Source organism: Leopardus geoffroyi, chromosome B2 (genome assembly GCF_018350155.1).
Source record: "Leopardus geoffroyi isolate Oge1 chromosome B2, O.geoffroyi_Oge1_pat1.0, whole genome shotgun sequence".
NCBI classification, from domain to species: Eukaryota; Metazoa; Chordata; class Mammalia; order Carnivora; family Felidae; genus Leopardus; species Leopardus geoffroyi.
This window is the reverse complement of record NC_059332.1, coordinates 99,031,797-99,055,536: the sequence shown is the minus strand read 5'-3', so window position 1 is coordinate 99,055,536 and position 23,740 is coordinate 99,031,797. Positions and strand designations below refer to the sequence as shown.

General features: G+C 38.9%; 1 protein-coding gene across 4 annotated transcripts in view; it reads right to left on the bottom strand.

Annotated features, from left to right (window-relative positions):
• Positions 1-23,740, bottom strand: part of FIG4 (FIG4 phosphoinositide 5-phosphatase) — a 131,072-nt gene that overhangs the window by 64,819 nt on the left and 42,513 nt on the right. For all 4 annotated transcript variants that reach the window (XM_045499254.1, XM_045499255.1, XM_045499256.1 and 1 more), the window contains exons 8-16: positions 23,017-23,117; positions 21,359-21,521; positions 20,822-20,919; positions 16,553-16,686; positions 14,762-14,878; positions 12,457-12,502; positions 11,644-11,792; positions 10,540-10,706; positions 20-158 (exon numbers count right to left, since the gene is read on the bottom strand). In XM_045499254.1, coding sequence (XP_045355210.1) covers positions 20-158; positions 10,540-10,706; positions 11,644-11,792; positions 12,457-12,502; positions 14,762-14,878; positions 16,553-16,686; positions 20,822-20,919; positions 21,359-21,521; positions 23,017-23,117 — 1,114 coding nt within the window. The remainder of the gene's footprint in view (positions 1-19; positions 159-10,539; positions 10,707-11,643; positions 11,793-12,456; positions 12,503-14,761; positions 14,879-16,552; positions 16,687-20,821; positions 20,920-21,358; positions 21,522-23,016; positions 23,118-23,740) is intronic.

Below are 23,740 nucleotides of genomic sequence, written 5' to 3'. Positions count from 1 at the left end.
ATACTATGACGAAAAATACCTTCTTCTTGTTGGTAAAAGTCTCATCGTATTTTTATGATGCAAGTAAAAATCTGTTGGGAGTTCCCAGAGATGAGGTTTCCCTTCGGTGGGATGAAAAACTCCCAGGAAGAGATTAATGGAATCTTGTCTATCAGCATCTAAAAAGCAAAAAGAGGCATTTCAGGAAATCCGCTACTTAGATATACAACTCAGGAGAATGTTTTCTCAGGAGGATAAAGGGTACAACTGTGATTTCATAACACATACCTTTGAAAACAACAGTATTTATACTCCAAAAGTCATACACATACCCCAAATCTAAAATAGTCACCAAGATTTTGAGCAAAATTAAAATCTTGCTTCAAAATGCTTCATGTTTGTTCCATCCCTTTCATAATATGGAGGAGACGGAACACAAACTGCTTCTTGAATTTTGAGAGACTCTTAAAAATCTTTAAGAACCGCCATAATACCAAAGTGATTTTATTTTTAGGATAAGAACATATTTTCGCTATTCGTTATTCTACCTGAAACAAATACATCTTCATTTTATTACAAAGACAAGGAGAGATGTCAGAAACAAACAAGATGGCTCAACTCCTACCCATATTCTGTGGCACAACTTTGAACAAGTTAGTTTGCACAGTTTCCACTTTTAATCCTTGAAAAGGTATCTACTCTTTCTTTAGTACCGACAACGTTTACAACATTTTCTGTCCCCCTCTGTCGTGGGCCTGGCCCATTCCCTCCTGTGTTTGATAATGAAGGCAGAGTGGGCACATAGATAACAGCCTCATTCTAACTATTCAACCACCCCCAAATTACTAACTTATGTATGCATATATATTGTGTTTCCTTCCTTTCCTAATTATATTTTGGTAAAAATGATGATAAGCATTAAAGGGTCTCATGAAGCACCCTTCCCATTCTGCACTGGCGTCCTACATTCTTTCCCCTCATTTCCTTCTTTCCATTCTTGTCTCGGAGCCCTGTATATTCAAGTTTGGGGCAGGCAGCCACAATATAAATAATAACCTCTTTCTGAAAATGAGCACAGAACTAAAGACAGCCCAGTAGAAAGGGCTGCTTTTGAAACAAGATAACATTACCATAAAATCAATCTTCCAACAGCTACAGTGAACACAGATATTTCTGAAATTAGCAACACTGTTCTCATGGACTATTTGGTCATTTCGGCAAAAGCAATACATGAAATATGGTACATCAAACATGTATTCCCGTTACTAGTATTTTGACAGGAAGTGTTCCATTAAAGCAGCATTTACCTTTCAGGCCAAAAGTAATATATAAAAGGGATGTGTTCATATGCTGAATATATTTGGAGACTCTTTGCCACTTTTGAGAGAAAACAAGTATTAAATGATGCAGACATTACCGCCCCAATTTGCACCCTCTTTACACAGTACAAAAGTAAACAAGCTGCTTTTATAGTAATTACATTCTTTATGCTTCTTGAATAGCCTTGATGGCACTTAATAACTCATACTATGCAGGACCTCAAAATATCTTAATACTATCTAGAGAAGCTTTCCATTTTTCAGCTGCGTTTTCAAGGAGTCTTTCATTTTTTAAACTGGATAGTTGCTTCCTTTAATTTTTAGCAAGTATGATAAAATGTGAGATGTGAGAAACATAACCAAATAAAAGATATGTCTTCAAAGGATCATAATGAAAACTTGTTGAATGTGCTGCTGTTGCTATAACTTAAAATATATCCATGGTGTACATGGTCCCTAAGGACTCCAAGGCCGGTTTAATGAGCCTGAGGTTCTTTTCCTGCCTACTTTTGACTGCAAATAAGACAATCATCCTCAGGAAGACAGTAATACTTTGGATATGGATAAGGGCTTAAAACAGGTAGGTTCTCTGTAGTTGTAGATAACAAGAGGACAACGATTACCTATTTTTGTACTCAATCATGCTTTAAAGGAAAAAAGAGTAATACCCCATTCAAACTCCACTCAACCAGCTAAACACTAACCAGTTTATTATGTATGTATGAAACAGATGAGGCTTGAATATAACAATCCTTTTTAATTATTTTTAATTAGCGAAAAATTATTTTGGAACTAGAATATTTATTATGCTAATACTAAATTAAGTTTGTAAAGAAGTAGCCTCTGAAATCAGTAATGGAAAGGAATGTTATTCAATAAATAGCACTGTTTAATTATTGCAGGGGAGGGGACAATAAAATTAGATCCCTACTTCATACTATTTATTGAAATAAATACCAATTAAATGTGAGAAAGACAGAGATCAACACTGGAATAGAAAAAGAGAAACATGCAATTTTCGAAAGAAACAGAAATGGACAATGAACATACTAACATTCAACTTTACTAGTTATCCAACAAATGTTAATTACAACAATATACGATTTCTTACCTATTTAAGGTGGCAAATAGTTATCAAAATGGGCACTCCCATACTCTGCTGAGGGAACATTAACTGCTCGACGGTATCCACTCTCTAAGGCAATTTGGCAACACAGATATTCCTTGCTTTCTGAAAGTTTGCATTATGCCTCTTGGCTTAGGAAAGACCTACATTAGTGCCTGTTAATGCTAACAGAAAAATCTGAAGAGGATTTTAACTTTTATGAAAATAGCTGTAACTGTACTAATGTAGGACTTTCCTAAAAGCAAAGTGGTGTAACTCAGACTTCTGGAAAGTGGGGGATACTCTTCACTTTATGCCATTTCAGCTTACCAAAGTTTTCACAGGAGCATTCTACTTTCCCTGAAATATCTATAGTCTCTGACCTGATATGCTTCTGGAACTTTCCTAACATCAAAAATATGCCAAAAAAGAGTGTATGTTTAAAAGGAAACTAAATGCAAAGTAATAGCAACTAAGTTACAATGTTTCTAAATGATAGACTGCCATAAGGCTGCTAAAAATCATGTTGTAGAAGAATATTTAAGGTCATAAAGATTATTCACATTATCTAAAAGGGCAAATGCAGAATATAAATATTATATGTATGGAAGAGTCATGTTCTCCTAAATATGAACAAGTGGCTATCTTTGGAAGGTAAAGATTATATGATTTTATTGTGAGTTATTCTGTACTTTCTATAATTACTTTCATAATTAAAAAAAAAAGAACTACCATTCATTCACTCATCCAAGAACCTATATGTTCCACACCGGGGAAACAGTAATATATAATACTTACTCTGGCTCCAGGTGGGGTTCACATTCCAGTTGGCAAATAAAAATATACACAAGTAAATAATGTATAAGGTACATTCAAGGGATGTAAGTTCTATGAAGACACTGAAAGAGAGCAATATGGGAGCGAAGGGAGGGGACAGAGCCACTTGGATTGGGTAGTCAGGGCAGGGGTAGAGGCTGAAATGTCTGAGGAAGTAACATTTGAACTGTAAAAATGAGAAAGAGGTGGTCACACAAAGCTCTGGGGGCTTTGTGCTCAAGCAGAACAAACACACACAAAGGCCTGCTGGGGTAACAAACTGGGCAGCTCCGGGAATAAAGAGAAGGCCAGAGAGGGTGGAGGGCAGTGGGCCAGGGAAACAGCCAAATTAGAGACAAAAGGCACCAGGTCACAAAAGGCCTCGTAGGTTACAGTAGAGAGTTTTATTTTATTTTAAAAAGGGAAGTGATACTGTCTGACTTCAGTTTTGAAAAGATCCCTCTGGCTGCTATTTACAGCAGGGGCAGAAGCAGGGAGGCAAGAGGTGGATCAGGAGCTAAAACAGTTGTTCAGACTGCTTGCACCAGCATGGCAGCAGTCAGGATGAAACACAGCAGAAGGATTTACAATATATTCTGGAGGTTGAGATGAGAGTTGCCTAGAGATGGGGCCGGGGTGGGGGGGAGGGGGAGATAAGTAAGGGAAATAAAAGGAATCGGGGATGATTCCTAGGTTTCTGAACTGAGCAATGGGTGCTGAAGTGGAAAAACCAAGTGGAGAAACACATTTGAGTCAGTCTCAAAAATGATCACTTGAGATTCTTACTGGATACTTGTGGTAGTTAGTGCATTTTTCACAGAGCTAGAACAAACAATCCTGAAATTTGTATGGAACTACAAAATACTCCAAATAGCCAAAGTAATGTTGAAAAAGAAAACCAAAATGGGAGGCATCACAATTCTGGACTTTAAGCTGTATTACAAAGCTGTAATCATCAAGACAGTTTTGGTACTGGCACAAAAACACATACATTGATCAATGTAACAGAATACAGAACCCAGAAATGGACCCACAAACACATAGTTAACTAATTTTCAACAAAGCAGGAAAGAATCTCCAATGGAAAAAAAAAACAGTCTCTTCAGCAAATGGTGCTGGGAAAACTGGACAGCGACATGCAAAAGAATGAAACTGAACCACTTTCTTACAACATACACAAAAATAAATTCAAAATGGATGAAAGACCTAAATGTAAGACAGGAAACCATCAAACTCCTAGAGGAGAACATTCGCAGCAACCTCTTTGACCTCGGCCACACCAGCTTCTCACAAGACACATCACCAGAGGCAAGGTACACCAAAGCAAAAATGAACTATTAGGACTTCCTCAAGATAAAAAGCTCTGCACAGCAAAGGAAACAATCAACAAAACTAAAAGGCAACCAACAGAATGGGAGAAGATATTTGCAAATGACGTATGGATAAAGGGCTAGTCTCCAAAATCTATAAAGAACTTATCACACTCCACACCCCCAAAACAAATAATCCCATGAAGAAATGGGCAGAAGACATGAAAAGACACTTTTCCAAAGAAGACATCCAGAGGGCCAACAGACACATGAAAAGATGCTCAACATCGCTCATCATCCGGGGAATGCAAATCAAAACCATGATGAGAGTCCACCTGACACCTATCAGAAGGGCTAAAATGAACAACACAAGAAACAACAGGTATTAGGGAGGATGTGGAGAAAGGGAAATCTTCTTGTACTGTTGATGGGAATGTACACTGGTGCAGCTACTCGAGAGAATAGTATGGGGATTCCTCAAAAAATTAAAAGTAGAACTACCTTATGACCCAGCAATTGCACTATTAGTTATTTACCCACAGGATAAAAATACATATTCAAAGGGGTACGTGCACCCCAATGTTTATATTTACAGCAGCATTATCAACAATAGCCAAACTATGGAGAGAACACAAATGTCTATCAACTGATGAGTGGATAAAGAAGATGCAGTAAATGTAGACAATGGAATATTACTCGGCAATCAAAAAGAATGAAATCTTGCCATTTGCAACAATGTGGATGGAACTAGAGTGTATTATGAGAAGTGAAATAAGTCAGTCAAAGACAAATCCATATGATTTCACTTATATGTGGAATTTAAGAAACAAAATAGATGAATATATAGGAAGGGGGAAAAAGAGGAGAGAGGGGAAACAAACCACAAGAGACTCTTAATGATAGAGAACGAACTGAGGGTTGATGGAGGGAGATGAGTGGGAGATGAGCTAGATGGATAATGGGTATTAAGGAGGGCACTTGCTGGGATGAGCACTGGGTGTTATATGTAAGTGATGAATCACTGAATTCTACTCCCGAAACCAATATCTGCACTGTATGTTAACTAAAATTTAAATGATAAATAAATAATTAATTTTTAAAAAGATATCCATGGTAGTAAGCAATCTGGCCCGCAAGACCTTTTTCTCTCTAGTGTCACACACATAAATATTTTATATCACATGGCAAAGGGGACTTTGCAGATGTAACTGAGGTTACTAATCATTGACTTCAACAAAGCGCAACTATCCTGTATTGTACGTGGGTGGGTCCACTGTAATCACAAAAATCCTTCAAAGGCAGAAGAGGAGAGTAGAAAGGAAGGCAGAAAGATTAGAAGCACAAGAAGGATTCAGTGTATGGTTGCTAGCTCTGAAGATGGAGTAGGCCACAAGTCAAGGAAGGCAAGGAGCCTTTGGGAACTGAGAATGACCCCAGCCAACAGCCAGCAAGGACACAGGGACTTCAGTCCTTTAACTGCATGGGATTCTGCCATCAACCTGGATGAACGTGGAAGCCTCCAGGTAAGAGCCCAGGTTCCCGACACTGACTGAATCTTGGCTTCATTTGACTTCATCACCTTCATTTTTACTTCAGCCTTGTGACACCCTAGGTGGATAACACAGCTGAGTAATTCTGTGCCCAGACTTCTGGCCCACAGAAACTATGAGATAATAAATGGGTGTTGTTTTAAGGCACTAATTTTATGGTAATTTGTTATAGAACCTACAGAAACCTCATAAAACATTCAAGAAGAGATGTTAGCTAGGTCAGCTTTTAGGTAAACAAGTCTGGGACTCAACAGAGAAGTCAAAAGTTAGAGATACAAAGGTGAGTGTCAAATGCATGGTACTTAAGAGCTGGATGAGATGCCCCTAAGGTAAAAGTGCAGAAAGAAAAGAAGAGGGTTTAGAAATGGGGCAGGAGACATCAATAGGGAGACTGAGTGAGATATTACACAGGTGAGTTTCAAGAAAGAGGGAATGGTCAACTGTGATCAAAGCTGGTGACAGGCCCCATAAGATGAAGGCAGAAAAGTGACCATTGGCTTGGCAATATGGAGACTCCTGGTGAATCTGAAAAGCACAGGTTCAGTGGCATAATAGGGAGGATGCCCAGTGGAACAGGTAGAGAGAACAGGATACAAGAGGAAACAGGCAGGCAGATAACTAGAGAGGTTTTGCTTAGGAACGCAAAGGAAAAGGACTGTAGCTGGAGGGAGGACACAGGACTGAGGATGGAAGGAAAAGTCAAAAAGAAAATACCAAGGAGTGCTTTCATGCTAATGGAAATGAAGCAGTAGAGAGGGGGAAACGGATTATGTGCAGCAACGAAAGCTACAGGGAAAGCATGAAGGGATGGCATTCAAAGCATGGCAGAGGGGTTAAACTGAGAGTACTTAGTTGCAACTTTTTCTTCTGCCAAGTTTAACTGCTTTGGTTGCAGGAAAGGTGAATAGTTATTAATGTTATTAAAAATGTTATTAAAACAAAAATTTTTGCCAAGTGTCTTCTTCCTGCTATAGCCAAACACAGCTTATTCACTCTAAACCTCAGAAGGATCACCTTAGAAGGCTGTCTCACTAGTCTTGATAAACTAAAATGTTCTCCCTCGTATGCCCCTGTTCCAGTGGTGAGCAGACAGGGAAAGAAACTGTCCCACTACTTTACAGCACTATCATAATGCTGTGTGGTGCCACCTCCATATGTTTTCCAAGTATGGTAGGCTTTGTGGTCTTTACCTTGTGAACTTTTCTTTTTTTAAAATCTGTTTGAGAAGGATCTGATTCTCCCCTATGCATGTATGCACACACATACACACACACACACACACACACAATAATTATAAATTACACATGTGTGCCTGTCTGTATGTATTTATGCATGTGTACAGATCTGTTATTAACTGCTGAAGGTATCCTATATCTTCTCTTTCTTTCTTATAATAGGATTTATTTTATTTATTTTTCTTTTGGGGGAGAGAGAGAGTACATGCACGCAAGTGGAGGAGGGGCAGAGGGAGAGGGAGGGAGAAAATCTCAAGCAGGCTCCATGCCCAGCACAGAGCCTGACATGGGGCTCAATCCCACAACTGTGAGATTATGACCTGGGGTGAAATCAAGAGTTGGACATTTAACCGGCAGCTTAACCATTTCACCGGCCACTTAATTGACTGAGCCACCCACCCTCTTATAATAGGATTTAAATTCAACAAGCTTCAGCAAAAAAATTCAGCTTACCAAAGTAAATGTAAAAAAAAAAAAAAAAAAAATTTAGAAGGAGCTTATCAAGGTCCTTCAGACAGTTATAATTATAAAGCTCTTCCTAACACCTGAAGGTAGTATCTAGGTATCTCTTCTTTCCTTATTGGCATCCTCCAACTGCTGATGTAACCAGCTATGTTGGAAACCAAAGATACTTCTTAAAGACAAAGCTCAGAGCATGCTAATATGTGAAGCTTCAGAACAATTTTTAAAATGAGCCTGAAAGAGACTCAGGTGGGTTGCCCATATAGCATCAATCTGTCTACACAAACCAACAATAAAATTCCTAACAACCTAGGGCAACAAAAGTAAAAATAAACAAATGGGACTACATCAAACTAAAAAGCTTTTGCACAGTGAAGGAAACCATCAACAAATGAAAAGATAATGTACTGAATGGGAGAAGATATCTGCAAATGATATACCCAATAAGGGGATAATATTCAAAATATATAAAGAATATAAAAAAACAAAACAAAACAATTGATTAAAAACAATCAAACAATCGGGGCACCTGGGTGGCTCAGTCGGTTAAGTGCCCAACTCTTGATCTCAGCTCAGGTCATGATCTCATGGTTTGTGAGTCTGAACCCCGCACTGGGCTCTGTGCTGACAGCGTGGAGCCTGCTTGGGATTCTCTCTCTCCACCCTCCTTCCCCATCTCTCTCTCTGCACCTACTCCACTTGTTCTCTATCTCTCAAAATAAATAAATAAACTGAAAAAAAAACTGATTAAAAAATGGGCAGAGGACCGGAAGAGAAACTTCTCCAAAGAAGGCATATAGATGGCCAAGAGACACATGAAAAGATACTCAACATCACTAATCACCAGGGAATGCAAATCAAAACCACAATGAAATATCACTTCACATCTGTCAGAATGGCTATTATCAAAAAGACAACAAGTAACAAGTGTTGGCCAGGAATCAGAGAAAAGGGAATCCTTGTGCACTGTTAGTGTGAATGTAAAATGGTGCAGCCACTGTGGAAAACAGTGCAAAGGTTCCTCAGAAAATTAAAACAAGAACTACCATATGATTTGGCAATTCCACTTCTAGGTATTTATTCGAAGAAAACAAAAACACTGATTCAAAAAGACGCACCCCTATGTTCACTGGAGCATTACATACAATAGCCAAGATAGTGAAGTTGAGCTTTCTTTCATATGTTTGGAATCCATTGCATTTTTTTCCCTACGAACCGTACATTGCATTTGCCTATTTTTTTCTCTTAAACTGTTGGTCTCTTTATTTTGGCTTATTACATCTAAAGGAAATACTGGCTGTTTATATCTAAAGAAAATTAGCATTTGATGGTAGGTTTCAAAATTCTCCATAGCTTATCTTTTGACTTAATTTGCTGTTTGTCTGTCTACATAAATTTTTTTGGTAATGAGAGGAAAAAAATTCCTAACAACTTAATTTCAAGCATCTTCCTGCCCACCCCAGAGGAATAACGTAAGGAAGTTAAGTTTTGTAAAGTTATCTTGAGTGCTTTAAAGAGAATGGTTCTATAAATATATTGTCCTAACATAATATCCACTGTGTTTTTAAAATAAGTTGTACACCCCAACGACACCATGCTTCTCAAAATAAAGTCTGTTTTAGCCACATTATTCATAAAATAATTGCTTTCATAGTAGTTCTTCTCGCAGTTGTGGACAATTTTGTCTTATCTTTCCACGACCATGTTCTATCTTTTAATAGTACTCCTTGCTTTTTAAATAATGTACAGCTACACATTCATTCTCTCTGTCCCCCAGTCTTATTAAAAAACACTTTACTTGGTCCTTATATATCAATAATCATTCCCATCATAGGGACAATGATAACAGAGTACAGAAGAGTGGATGCTCCCTTTCCATCAGAACAGTTTTCAACCTTTTCCATGGTAACCCACCCCCAGAGAGATAGGAACATATTGGCACACTACTTACACGAGTGTTACAGGTTGAAATGTGTCCCCCCAAAAGATATGGTAAAGTCGTAAGCCCTGGGACCTGTGAATGTGACCTTATTCAGAAGTTGAGTCTTTGCAGATATGATCCAGTTAAGATGCAGTCACTCTAGGGGCACCTAGGTGGCTCAGTTGGTTAAGTGACCTTGTTTGGCTCAGGTCATGATCTTATGGCTTGTGAGTTCGAGCCCCGTGTGGGGCTCTGTGCTGACAGCTCAGAGCCTGGAGCCTGCTTTGGATTCTGTGTCTCCCTCTCTCTCTGCCCCTTCCCCACTCACACTCTGTCTCTCTCTCAAAAATAAACACTAAAAAAATTAAAAAAAAAAAAAAAAAAAAAAGACAGAGTCACTCTAGAGTAGGGCAGCCCATAATCCACTAGGACTAGTGTCCTTACATGAAGAGAGGGACTCACAGGGAAAGTGCCATGAAGACACAGACACAAGGGGAAAATGTCAGGCAAAGTCAGAGGCAGAAATTAAAGTGCCGTACTTGCAAGCCACGGATCACCAGCAATCATCAGAAGCTAAGAAGCAAGTTAGGATTCTCCCCTGGAGCCTTCAGGGAGAAGGAGCACGGCCCTGCTCATACCCTGATTTTGGACTTCCAGCTTCCAGAACTGTGAGACAACAAATCTATTGTTGAGCACCTTCAAAGTGAGATTCTATTTTATTTAAACTTTCAAAACATTTAATTTTGATTTCACTTAGCCAGATTGCTTAAAAAAGGAAAATGCATAAGAAGAAAAATGCACATCAGGTAAAGTTGTAGAAATGCTTATTATTCCAGAATTACCTGAAAAAGCATTGCTGTAATATCTGGACAGGGTCTGCATGATGTCTTTTGAGTGCTGGGTCCATGGTGCTATCTTTCTGTAGGTTTTGACACGGTGAACAAGTTGAGAACCACCATACTGAAGGGACAGGGTATCCCCATGATCTTCATAGAGTTCCTCAAATAACCTAAACCAAAGAAAAACAAACATTAAAAAATTTTACCGAAAGTGTTACACACGCTCTTCACTTAGCCACCTTTGAATTCCTAAAAGCCTTTCAAGTAGACTCTTGATGATAAATGTACGTGCAAAATATACACTATAGTGATAATCTAAAAAGTAACAAAATCAAAGAAAACACTGAAAAGGAAGTAAGGGCACCAAAAACGTAACCCACCAAAGCCAGACCACGGTGGTTCTAACCTTATTGAAAGACTTCGAACATTTTTCATCTTTCTAATTGATTTTTCAGATCAATTTATCTCCCACAACAGAATTTTCTGCCTTTCTGGGACAGACAAACCATATCCTTTCCTAAAAACACGTTTGAAACTCGTATTTCTTCCCGTGCCTGTTAAGATTTTCAGTGCAGCGGTATCTGTGGATTTGGCCATTTGGAAGCTGATCTCTTTGCTCAACAGAGCCTTTACGACTCCATCAGATGACCGATAACAACCATCATTGTATTTTCAAGAAACAGCACTTCACGCAGTGCCATGGATCCAATGAGCAGCGAAGACACAGTAATCCTTAATGAAGAATCAATCTTTTATATGCCTTATATTTTTAATTCCAAATGTACGAAGTCACATTACTTTTTCTTTCTAATGCAGTCTGAATTTATTTTTTTTTTTAAAACCACTAGTCTGTGTTTATCTAAAGCACTTTGGATTTATCTAAAGAGCATAGTGTTTACTGATAATTAACACCAACAAAAAATAAAAACCATGGCAATAACACACAGGTCTTTAATAAAAATATTTATTACAGAATTAATTTGAATAGCTTTAGCAACATAATTTTTGAGAAGCTAAATGAAGAAACAAGTTCATAGAATTCCTTATTACTAATCAGTTTTGCTTTCTGTCATTACCAGCACTCAAAAGGCAGAAAAGAAGATTTACCTAACTGCATCTGTATCAAACTGTAGATTAGGCTTGTCGATCAGTCCCAAGGAGTACAGCTGATAAGCCAAAGCACATTTTCCCACCATAAACTGTGCCGTGTTGGTGCGGTCTAAACAGTCCACACAGTTGGTTCGAAGAACACCAGTCTAAAGAGAAATACCTTAAGATTTTCCAACCATTATTCAGTGACCAAAACTGCTTCTATGCCACTTTAGATTTCTTTTCTTAAAAAGCAGAAGAAAAGCTGTAGGCAGGGTATTATTCCTGCACAAATAATGAAGAACATTATAAAAGGTTACATTTGCTGCTCACTTAATATTGCTGCAATGGCATTGCTATACCTTCTAGTCTATATTTGAATTTTCTTTTTGAGTTTAAGATAAAACAGATAACTAACATTTTCCACATGTACCGATTAGTAAAATATGTTGCTTTTTCCCTGATAGATCTCTTTTATTGTAGAAACCAAATATTCAGTGGTTGGGGCCTTATTTTTATTAAAGCATGATTAATATATACGGTGATGTATCTGGGTCATTTTCCAAAGTGATTCGAATTTATTCTTTTCCCATTTGTTTATGTTTCAATTTCCAATAATAAAAATTATAATGTTTAAGAAAAAATCCACAGGCCATTATTATTTTAGTTGCACATCATTTGTAAGAGTTAAACACTAGCAGTAAGGCTTTTAAAAATCCTGATTAAGAATTTTGCATTAAATAAGAAGTATATCTCTCTCCACAACTACTTTCAGAAAACATCATGCACTGCGAATACAGATTCTATTCACTATTAATATAATATCTATACCTGCAGGCGACCAGTGGGAATCACACATCCTCCTAGTTCATTCCACCTGTGTTTAAAAATAGATGCTTTAAAAAAATTTTAATAGCATAATCTATATTCATTTTTGGTACTAGCTCTTTATAAAGAATCAAAGTAATAGGGCTGAATGCACCAGAATGACCAGCTGAGTCTGCTTACTTTCATTCTTTCTGGTAAGTGAATATGCAAATAACCAAGATGGAATGCTATCCACGCTCTCCCTCCTCACGGAGAACACAGGGAAACTCAGGAAAGAAGCAACTTAACTTGCCCCAGTGTCGCACAACTCAGGCATTTATCACCCATGTTCAACCAAAATCCCTGTTGCATTAATTTAAGCCTATTTCCTCTTTGGTCTCTACAGACATGAATAGTAATTGCAGGGGATCTTTCTAATAAAATCTTCCAAGCCTTATCCTCCTTCCCTCAGTGTTAAGATTCTCCACCTCCTCTAGCTTTATTTCACGGAATTTTGTTGCATACCTTTGGTTGTTTTTGCAGACTTCCTTATTATTTTCCCTCCTTCTTATTTTCTCCATGTGCTAATGAATGCCTGGGGGTATGTTCTAAGTACTATATAATGAAATTGCTATTTTATTTTAATTATTTAAAATATTTTAATTATTTAAAACATTTTAATTTCTTAAGATATTTTAATTATTTAAAAAAAATTTTTAAGTTTGAGAAAGACAGAGACAGTGTGACCGGGGGGGGGGGGGGGGGGGGCAGAGAGAGAGAGAATCCCAAGCAGGCTCTACACTGTTGAGCCCGGACGTGGGGCTAAAACTCATGAAACCATGAGATTGTAACCTGAGTCAAAACCAAGAGTCGGACATTTCACCAACTGAGCCACCAGGGGACCCCCAAGATATTTTAATTATTTAAAAGAAGGTGCAGTACAGAAAAGAGTTAACAGGTCTGACTGCTTTCCTCAGAAAGGCCTGCTAACACAGTTGGTCCTTGGCTGGCATCTGGGAACTTGTGTTCCCATTCCCTGACAGACAAGAGTGCCTCACTGTACCTAAACTGTCTGTAGAGACAACATGGTTTTGCTGAACAACCTCTTTCCTTACGGGAGTCAGGAATTTTGGTATGTGTCAAGCAGAGCTGTCTAGGGGACCAGCCTCCAATAAAACACCCTGACGCTGAGTATTTAATAATCTTCTCTGATTGGCAACATTTCACACATGCTGTGACAACAGGTTGCAGGGGGAGTTAAGCATGTTCTGTGTGACTCCATTAAGAGAGAACTTTGAAAGTTTCACCTATTTCCTCCGGACTTTGCCACATATGCCTTTTCCCTTTGCGAATTTTGCTTTGTATCCTTTGACATTAATAAATCACAGCCATGAGTACAACAATATGCTGAATGTTTGATGTTTCCTCATGAATCAAGAATCCTGGGGATGGTCTTGAGGACCACTGTCACAGATATCCCAAAATTCAAACTGTAACAAAAGGATTCTTTCTTTTATTATTTGTCTATTTATTTTTGAGGGAGAGAGAGATAGAGACAGAGAGACAGAGTGTGACTGGGGAGGGACAGAGAGAGAGACACACACACACAGAATTGGAAGTAGGCTGCAGGATCTGAGCTGTCAGCACAGAGCCCAACACGGGGTTCGAACTCACTCACGAACTGTGAGATCATGACCTAAACCAAAGTTGGACACTTAACTGACTGAGCCACCCAGGCGCCCCAGAAAAGGATGATTTCTAAAGACATACACACGACAGTTGGTTTTTGCTCTGTGCGGTTTTTTGGTTTTTACCATTATAATTAACTTTGTTAGCTGAAAATAAAATGCTGGGAAGGTATAACATTAGTTCATTAAAAGACACATAAAACAGGATCCTTGATCTAAAGAAGCTCACAAAGTAGTAATGAAGAAAGGTTTGTGAACAATAACTATAATACAGTGATAAACATGGTTTTCATAAAAATGTCATAGGAAAAAATTTACATTTCATAAATGTATTTAGTCTATGGAAAAAAATTCCTGCCCTTAATGCTGAAAAATAGAATTCATTGCAGAAAATTTTACTTGGGAGATGTTTATTCCATGAATAAGAGATATTCTGTGGCTTCCATCAGAAGTCTATACAACCGCCAGAGGAAATCCCATGCCGATAGTGAAAGTTCATTCCACAATCACATGAGCAGCTTGTCTTGTCTCCCCAAAGAAATAAATTCATCCATCTTTCAAGTAATACAAACTGCTCATATTTACAATATTTTTATCCACAAGAGCAAAATTCTTGATTTAAGTTTTTACACCATACATACTTTTCATCTGGCCGCAAAATGCTACAGTAAGAATCAGGGCGGTTTACAAAGAACCCAGTTTTCTTCACCACACTTTCTGCAATCACATTCAGTCGATCAAGAACATTACACAGCTTGCTGAGGAGAGAAGGAAGAATGAGAAAAGTGAGAAGAGACAAGTCTAATGTATACTTATCTCTACATCAGAAGCAAATAAAGTCTACAGTAATGACAGGGATTTAAGGGTTTTTTTTAATATGAAATTTATTGTCAAATTGGTTTCCATACAACAGCCAGTGCTCATCCCAACAGGTGCCCTCCTCAATACCCATCACCCACCACCCCCCCATCAACCCTCAGTTTATTCTCAGTTTTTAAGAGTCTCTTATGGTTTGGTTCCCTCCCTCTCTAACTTTTTTTTTTTCTTCTCCTCTCCCATGGTCTTCTGTCAACTGATGAATGGATAAAGAAATTGTGGTTTATATACACAATGGAATACTACTTGGCAATGAGAAAGAATGAAATATGGCCTTTTGTAGCAACGTGGATGGATCTGGAGAGTGTTGTGCTAAGTGAAATAAGTCATAAAGAGAAAGACAGATACCATATGTTTTCACTCTTATGTGGATCCTGGGATTTAAGTTTTAAAATGTCCGGTTTGTATTCAACAGGAACATTGTAACAATTAATTTCTGCAATATAATGTGTGTTCAATAACTAGCAAGATTTGGTGCAAGAGACATGAAGGGCCTGTATCAACTCTTGGCAAGCCTTAATCTTGGCACATTACATCCCCAGGAGAGCTTCTCCCAAAGCCTTTTACTACTTAAGAGTCAAATCAGTCAAGTCAATACGCATTCATAAAATGTGAGCAGAATACAATGCACAGTGCGGGTGGCAGGGGAAGAAAACACTGGAAAATAAATATGAATGGTGCCAACCTGTAATCAGTCTTAGACTCTAGGAAAATGTGTGCGTATGTGTGTGTGTGTGTGCATGGGCATCTAACCACACGAAATGAGTTAGAAAAAAGTACAATGAGTTAAAGTACAAAACAGTACGGTAACATTAAAAAAATGAACAACACCTCAGAATGAACTTAGTGTTAATATGAACACCTAGTAAATGAGTAAAAGGACAATGTAAGGTTAAGGAAAGAAAGTTCCTTGGATGACCAGAGTTTTGAGTCAGGTCCTTGACAGGTAAAGGAGAGGTAGGAATGCAGCCCAGGGAGGTGGGGGTCAAAACACAGAAGAAAAGGCTCAGGAATGGGACCCTGGCTGCCACCCTGGAGGCTGGGCATGCAGTTTCATCTTCTAGGAAGAGAACAGCCCGGGTATAAAGAAAAAGTTACTACATTCTGGAATGGGGCTTTAACACTACACTAAGAGTTTGAATTGCCTATGAACAGTCAGGAGTCACTATAGGTTCATCCACAAGCCAGATCTGCCAAAAGTGGTATCTGAGAAGGTGACCAAATGGGGACAAGATGAAACAGGGCACAGTGAAACTAATGGCTGTAAGGGAAAGCGTGGAGCAGAGATGTCCTGAAGTGACTAGTTACTTAAAAGAGAATGTGCAGGTGGTATCGGTGGTGGGCAAGAAAAAGAGTTTGGTCAATTAATTTATACATTAATTGTATACAATTAATTAATGTACATAAATTATACATCAGCACCAAAACAGCCCCTCAGTGGGTTCATGAAGGAAATTAAAAGAGAACGTTTACTTTACCATGGAGAGCAGCTTCCGGCTCCTTTATGTCACAAGAAAAGGAAAATATCAGAACCAAACATATGGACATCTACTCACCTCTTGGTGTACTTGGCCATATCCCAAGGAATATAAATAATGGTGTGCTCAGGAGGCAAAAACTGGTTGAGGTACGTCACAGCAGCTACAAGTTCTTCACTCAGAATTCTCTCATGCTTTCTTTTCTCTCGTTCCTTTATCAAAAATGAAACATTTTCAGGGTTCTAGTTACCTTAAGTCAGAGGAAGAGACTTTCAACATTTTTACTTTTCAGCTAAGGCAAGAAGCCTAAGTCTTAAATATACTGGAAAAAAAAAAGCCTAAAATAAAAATAATATAAATTCAAAGAAATAAATACTTCATGGAATTAAAGTCAACAGATAATTAGCTTCAAAAATTCAAGGAGAGGAGATTTCTTTTTAATAACCTCCTGCAGCTCCAAGAAGCTCAGTTCACCCTCCCAGGCCTCGTCTCCACCCTCCACACCCCACTCTGGCAGAAAAGAACTCCCCAAGGACCAGAAGAACGAAACCCTGAACTCCAGCCCGCTAAGGACAAGACAGAAATCCACTAGGTCTGGATGGATAATCTCTAAACTGGCTGAGAGTGTTTTGCAGCCTACATGTGTTTCTAAATTTGACTCTTAAACACCCTGTGAGGTAGCCAAGCGAGGCACTTTCTCCCCTTTCAACACTGTGGCTGAACTGAAGTTGAGAGGTGTTCATGGACCAAATCTTACCTTCTGCCTCCCTGCCTGCTGTACCTCCTTACATATTACATGCCTCTCATTTAAGAGACATTAATGCAGGGGCGCCTGGGTGGCTCAATCGGTTAAGCATCCGACTTCAGCTCAGGTCGTGATCTCGTGGTTCATGGGTTCGAGCCCCACGTCAGGCTCTGTGCTGACACCTCAGAGCCTGGAGCCTGCTTCAGATGCTGTGTCTCCCTCTCTCTCTCTCTCTGCCCCTCTCCCACTTGCTCTCTATCTCTGTCTCTCTCTCTCTCTTTTAAAAAATAAACATTAAATTTTTTTTTTTAAAAAAAGGAGAGAGGCTAGTGTGTTCCAGTACAGCTCTGTGGCTGGAATGCTGGCTCAGCTGCCTGCTAGCCACATAGCCTTGGGCAAGGTTCTCACCTTTCCAGGGTCTCTATTTCTTCATCTATAAAATGGGGTAACAATAGTATCTCCCTTACAGTGATAATGTGAGGTTTAAAAGAGATATAACACAATAATCTCTTATCAGAGTAACTGTCATGTGAGAACTATTAATAACAATCAGCCATTTTTATTGTTATCCTGATCAGGACTTCACTTAGAAACAAAGAAAAACAATTCAGTGACAGTGACACCAACATGGTGTTGAGGCACTATCGCTGGCATCAAAATGGGTCTCTGCTGTTTTCAGTCATGGTATTAGTTATTAATTGTCATGAATGTAATTAGATAGCCACTGTGGAAACAAAAAGGGTATCTCTTCTGCACAGCTGAATAAGTCAAATGGAGGAATTAGAAAAGAGTTGATTAAGAACAGTGTTAAATCAGTTTAGGATGAACATGTATTTAGCTGTTTACATCCGAGAAAATTAAATTATGTATCTGGAATTTTTCTCAAAAGCACTTTGAATCAACTAGGGAAACAAAACCTTTTTGAAATTTTTTGATCAAATCTGACACTTTATGAGAGGGAGAGAAAAGGTTATTTAATCAACCTTAGATCATCTCCATGTAAAAAGAATCTGCTTTATGCCTTGTCTGTCCATCGTGGATTAGTGGTAGTGGGTTTAGTCAACCTCCTTTGGGTCGCAGAGTCCTATTACAACCAGATGAAAACGTCACAAATGCAAGTGATTTTAAGTATCACTTCAAGAAGTCAGAGACTCCCCCACTGCCTGTCACCCACGGCCCCCAGACTAAACACGTTCAGTGCTTGATTCCAGGTTGCCTTCCTCTTGATTCCCCAGTAGTGGTACTGACCGTGCATGGATTGCTACAAAACGTCAACCAGCACCTCAAACTTCCACAACTAGGGAAGGTGGGGTAGGGGTGGGATTACAACACAGGGTAAAAAAGAAAAGAAATCAAGAAAAGCATTTCATTTTAGTGACTTCATACAGAGACAGAATAAAGAGTGAACATCCTTGGGTGCGGCTGACTGGGTGGCTGACTCTTGATTTCAGCTCAGGTCATGATCTCATGGGTTCGTGGGATCGAACCCCACATCGGGCTCTGTGCTGACAGTGCAGAGCCTGCTTGGGATTCTCTCTCCCCCTCTCTCTCTCTGCCCCTCCCCTGTGCACACGCTCTTTTTCTCTCTCTAAATAAATAAATAGACTTTAAAAAAAAAGTGAATATCCTTCAGTATCATTCAATACACACAAATGCATTCTTTGACTCTAATCACAAATTAGTACTTTTTCCAAATGAACTAAATAAACATCTTTTAACGTATGAATAAAATAACTAACAGCAAAAACAACAAAAAACTTTTTTCTATTCCACAAAATAGCAACTTAATCTCCAAACTATTTTCTACTTATCTCTAATTATTGCCAGGATTTTTAGGACAATGGAATGATGAACGAGTACAATTTTTTAAGTCCCCTGATTAACCTTTAAATATTAACAAATATATTTTGTTAATAAATGTACATTTGAGAAACCTGGGCAAGCACACTTTACAATCACATGTCTCGGATGTTATTTTTTGAGTCTGCGTATTGAATACAGAATTACTTCAAACATCATAGACTGAATGTCCATTTAGCCATAGCTTCTAACCATATTATATGGACTTTGTAAACCATGAAGAAGAGCCAGCGTTCCCTATTTTGGTGAATGGTATCACCATCCATCCACCTGAGTAACCAGAAGCCCAGGGATCAAACCTGACATCTCCCTCTCCCTCATCTCAAATCCAGCCCATCACCGAGTCTACTGCTTCCATACACTTCTCCTCAGCTCTACCATACCACCCTGGTTTAAACCAGGGTCACCCCTTTTCTGGATAACTGGAATAACCTCCTATGTGGCCTTCCGACATATTCTTTAACCTTGTGCCAATCTACATGTTCTCTTTGTTGAGGTCAGGATGACCTTTTCAAAATATACATCAGACCACAATCCTCGCAATCATGCAAAACCTTCAATGGTTTTCCATTACACTCCCAGGATAAAGACCACACTCATCAACACACCCTACAATGCTCTGCATGGTCTGGCCAGAACTATCTCTTCAGCCTCGTCTCACAACAGGCTCTCTGGTCCTCATCAGCAAGGCCCCTGCCATAAGGCCTTCCCTTCCTCAAAGGTACCATATCCGACCCAGGCCGTGGTACCTGCTGTTCTGAGTTGAATATTACTCCCTCTCTTCTTGGCCTAGTTAATGCCTCTTCCTTCAGTCTGTGATGACTCATCATCTCCTTGGGGGAAACTTCTCTCCCATTATAAGCTCTCATAGCACCGTTTAGCCTGTCTCGGCACCTCTGCATTACTTCACCACCTCCTCCATTAGACTATTAGCTCTGTGAAGGCAGGAATTGTTTCTGTGACTGTCTTGGCACAAAGGAAACCTTCAAGAATACTTGTTAAATAATGAACTAAATGGACACAGGATTCCTTGGTGTTGATTAAATTAACATTTCTTAATCAACCTCTCAGAATAACCTCAGACACTAAGTTGTTGGCCACTGCTGCGACCATAACAAAACCCTTGCTCTTCATGCTTTCGGTGTCTTCGTGGCTGTGGACTGAGATTCTTTCAATGCAACAGAGACAGATACAATTTATTACCCGCTCTCCCTGCTCTCCATCCTAGGCTAATGACCTGAGTGCCTACTTATATACACGAGGTATGTTGCCCAGACGCCTCTCACAAGGAAGCACAGAACTGTAAGGCCATGCCACCACTTTGTCCACCTGGTTCTTGAACCACAGTAGTACCCCAATTTCTGAATCTAGCCTTTAGACCTTACTACTACATATTAGCTTTCCTAAGAGATCTCTGGATTGTCTAAGGAATGGGGTGTATCAAGACTAGGCTGTGACTGTGTGATCTCCATGCTTCCTTCTCCAATCTGTCCTGGAGACTCAGAAGACGGACAGACAGCACCACCCTCTTCCCTTGAAGACATACTGCTGATTCTCCCAGTTACCCAGGGAAGAGGCCACACAGAATCTAAGGCCAAAGGACAATGCCTTCGACAATCAGACACAGTACTCTGTCACAACACAGAAAGTCTATAAAGCAAGCTTGTTAAACCCCTTTGTGCCAAGGAAAGATTTTTCTGGTGTGACTGAATTTCCTAAGCAAACAGATGAGCACACCATACCTTCACTAAATTCAAGATGATGATGGGGGAGCCAAACCTTTGAAGCATCTGGTCAAAGTGAAGGGCAGCCACATGTGCAAATGGATCTGCCTGATCCACTGAGGGGGATAAAAAGGATGAATAAATAAATACCAAAATAAAAATTATAAAGCAAGAATAAGGACGCATAGGGCTTGGTTTTGTTTTTTAATGTTTAAAAAAAATGCAATACAACTAGTAGTTTCAATTAATTAATTCAATTAATCTAGTAGTTTCACTTCCCAAATTCCTCTGGAGCTTATCAGACCCTCCTTCTACACGTATTTATTGAATTTGACTGATTCTTACATTTCTGAAGTAAAATACAATTTACTAGCAGCCAAAATTAAAGAAAACTTATAAAGTTATTGAATAAAAATAACAGATGTCCTTCTTCTAAATTATCTACCTTCCAGTAGCAAAACTTGGTTAAAATCTAAGAATTTATGAGATTTCTGTTCATCATCTCTAAATGTGGGTTAAAAAAAGGGTTACTATTAAAAAGATTGTTCCACGTACACGTAATAGGTGGTTTAGGCATCATAGTTGAAATGTCCTGAGACCAGTATAAAGGCACTGATCCTCTAACTTGTACATAAGAAGAATAACTTCCTGCGGTAAAAGACATCACAGAAGCATCGCAGAGTATTTGTTCAGTCTCCACTTCATTTGCAACATCGCCCTGGAAAGAAAGGTGGCATTTAAAGATATTTTATGTTCTCAGAATTTTTTAATGGAACAAATTTCCAAGTATATAATGAAATTATAATTCCCATTTTAGAACATTTTAAAGAGGTAAATGTTGATCAATATTCAATGTGCACATTAGAAAAGGAAAGCCATTAAAATGCAACAACAAAAAAGGCAATTAAAAATAGCCGAGAATAGACGAGGAAAAAATCAAATTAAGTAGCTAATAATACAAGTAGCAGACAGAGAACAGCCTGAGTGATATAAATGGCAGAGAGGGACAGAAAAGGAAAACAATTACATGAAATTATACTGGAGGTCAGCAAGACCAGCAGAATATAAAACTTTAGTTCTGAAGACCGGGGAGGAATGGAAGGGACAAAACAGTGAGATTCAAATAATGCCTGATGGAAAGAAGCAAAAAAAAAAAAAAAAAAAAAAAGTTCTTGAGTTCGGTTTACTTGTAAAAAGTATGTATGTAAGGATATGATGAAGAATAATTTTCATGTCTGTTTGATTATCCTTAAAATATTCAAAAGTAAGTGACATAGCAAAATTCCAATTTTTCTTAGAGCACCAGTTATAAATACTTTCATTGTGCTGATATAATTTTAAGAACAATGCTGCTATTTTTGCCCCGGATTAAAGCTCAGTGTCTCACTCAATCTGTCTACTCAAACACACATCTGCATAAGACTCAAGCTGTCTACTGCAAATGGAGATGAAACACTCAGAGGGGATTACATGACTGATGGCAGGACGGAATTTCTGCTGTGGTTATTTTCCAGGGGTGAGCTGAATAAGGAGCCTCCCTTGAGCCAACCTAAAGCAGAGGGAGTGGAATTAAGGGTTTCCATGCCTTGCTCTACTTTGTCTTCTCATCAGGGAGGCATTTCCGGGGCACCTGGGTGGCTCAGTTAGTTAAGTGCGGACTTCAGCTCAGGTCATGATCTCCCAATTCGTGGGCTCGGGCCCCACATCCGGCTCTGTGCTGACAGCTCAGAGCTTGGAGCCTGCCTCGGATTCTGTGTCTCCCTCTGTCTCTGCTCCTCCCCCACTCACGCTCTGTGTGTCTTTCTCTCAAAAATGAATAAACATTAAAAAATATTTTTAAAAAAGATGCATTTCCAGCAAGTGCTCCCTCCACTTATTCCTCAGATGGAGGAGCTTTGCTATTTTAGTCTTTACACTAAATATGCACTACATTTTGTCATATATTACTGAAATGGCTCATTGTCCACAACGTTAGACTTGTCACAACTCCCCAAGGCATTGCATAACTTGCTCTAAGATAGCTGATTTTCCAGAACATCTGTATATATTAGTCATATTTCCCAAGTTTCAGACACTCCGGGGAATTAATTATTCTCTTGATCATGTCCCAAACTAACAAATGCCATCTTCTAGAATTCCACTTTGCTTCCTCTGAAAGCAAAACAGATGTGAAAGGTGAAAATGTCAGCAGCACTGTTGCTTCTCCATCTTACCTCACAGTTTGCGCCTCTCTTGAGAAAGCGGGTCCCGGCAAACTTACTGGATCTTCTAGCTATTAGAGTGACATAGACTGGTCGTCCATAGATCAACAGCTCTTAGAAATCGAGTTAAAGCTATCAGAGCATTCACACTGAACGGTCACACCAAACCAAGAGAATCATTATACCTTCAATATGCATTTAAACATATCTTGTCCAGAAGGTTAAACAGAACCAAAAAGCTCCACCCAAGAATGGAATAGCACTGGGTCTAACGGTTCCTCCAAGTTATGCAGGTATTAAAGCAAAAACAGGCCTACCTAAGTAGTGGTTTCCATGAATTCTAGAGGAAACAGTAATCAGGTATAGGGTTAGTGGCCAAGGGAAGAACTGGTCTCATCTTACAGCCAGCTAAAGGATGTCAACAGGTACAACTAATCCTTCCTTAGTCTTCAGAGATCATATACTTCTCAAAGAGAGCATATCTCACTTAACAGGGGGTTTAAACTATGAAGCAATATATGATACTTAGGGGATGGATGAGTTTAATACAGTAAATTCTTAATGCTATAAATGCTACCCAAATTTGTCACCTAACTGCAAAAACTAAACACTGTGAACTGTTTAACCTCTATACAGCTTATGTCACCTTATTTAACTTTCTGAGCCTCAGTTCCATCTTCTGTAAAGTGGTGTAAGTACTAACAAAGTAACTAACTTTATTAGATGGTTGGGAGGA